The 1,673-nt window shown below is 19.1% G+C and overlaps 1 protein-coding gene across 1 annotated transcript; it reads left to right on the top strand.

Moving 5' to 3' along the window:
- Positions 1-853: 853 nt before the first annotated feature.
- On the top strand, positions 854-1,673 carry PmUG01_08062600 (Plasmodium exported protein, unknown function; the record flags this gene model as incomplete). The annotated part of the gene is made up of 2 exons (XM_029004780.1): positions 854-922; positions 1,056-1,673. 2 exons carry the CDS (start codon positions 854-856, stop codon positions 1,671-1,673), a joined length of 687 nt encoding a protein of 228 aa, XP_028861435.1.

Raw genomic sequence — 1,673 nt, 5'->3', positions numbered from 1 at the left:
GATTTAAAATATAAATGTACATTATCCTCACAGATTACAGCAAAATTGAAGATATTATAATAAATAAAATTGTCATATATCTTATATAAAATAAAAATATAACTATGTATATGTAAAGCAATAATATTTTTTATCAACTAAGCATTTAATAATTAAGCTATATCAAATTATATCAAAATATAATGCTATATATTATATAAATGTAATTATAATATATTATAATTTTGTTACTGCTATATATATTCCTTCTGTTTTTTAATTAATAATTTTTATAAAAAATATTTTCAAAAATAATTACAAGATAGTAGATATTTTCTAAAAAAATATTACAGTATATTTTTTAACAATAGATCAAAATATAACTGTTCTAAAAATATTTTCTAAATATATTCTAATACATATTTTATTTTTAGAATTTTTTCTCGTATTATATCCTAATTAAAGCAATATTTTATCAATATACATTATGTATATAAATATATAATTTTTTTTCGAAATGAAATTTTGTATGGTGAATTATAATATTAACACAATTATTTCCGTAACGTGCTCATTAAATAGTTTTTTATTTGTTTTATTTAAATAATATTAATTAATAGTATTTTAATTATAGCTTTTACGAAAATATTTTTTTTAATTATAACTTTTTTATTGTACTTCATTAAATACTACATTTATATTTATTTTAAAAAAAATTTAAAGAACTGTTGTATAGACAATATATAAAATATATACATCAAGTTCTAAGTTATTCATGCACTTATATTTTTTTGAAAAATATTAAATATATCTAGTAAAATATTATATAAGCTTTTACAACTTTAAAATATCCATTATAAAACAAAATACACAAATGATCATTATTTTTATTAGAGCCTTTATTTTTTCCTGTCTAATATGGATATTCAAATATTCTGACGAGGTATCATAGTTATTATACTTAATTTTTTCCCTTTTTCTTTTTTATTTTATGTTTTTAAATGAGAGGAATATTTTTTTCATATAATATATAAATATACATTTTTTTAATATTTACTATGAACGTATACTTATAGTCAAATATCTACGATAAAACGCGGAACAAAAAATTGAACAGAAATAACATATTAAATATTAAATATAGCAGATTGTTAAGCAGTGAAATAAGAGCATCGCCGGATGATAAACATAAATGTTTAAAAGGAAAAATATATGATTTAAAAGGAAAAAGTACTGCATCATTTGAAAAAAAACCATATACATTAAAGCAATATAACTTTTTTCAAGAAGAAGATAATGAATCAATATACAATGATACGTATCAAGAAGAATTGAATTATTTTATGCCACGTAAAAAACCTCAAAAAATTGGAGCTTCTAACGTTAAGAATAATTTAAAAGAAAAATATCCTACATTAGAACATTATAATAATATTCAGAACAATAAAAACCTACACAAATCTTTGAAAAATTTATACTCAGAGAATGATTCATCTTTAGACCATATGAACTCAAGTAATAAACGTAATTGTATTATTAATGAAGATAAAATTAATGCTATTATAAACTATCAGAAAAAACATCCAGTAAAATCTGCAATTTTTTTTTTGATTACTATGCTTATAGCACTTGCGTTTTTTCCGTTTACTGCGTTTTTTATTTTGTGTTGTAGTAACGGAGAATTCCAAGAATAA

This window comes from Plasmodium malariae (assembly GCF_900090045.1).
Source record: "Plasmodium malariae genome assembly, chromosome: 8".
Lineage (NCBI taxonomy): Eukaryota > Apicomplexa > Aconoidasida > Haemosporida > Plasmodiidae > Plasmodium > Plasmodium malariae.
This window is presented reverse-complemented; position numbering and strand designations above follow the sequence as displayed.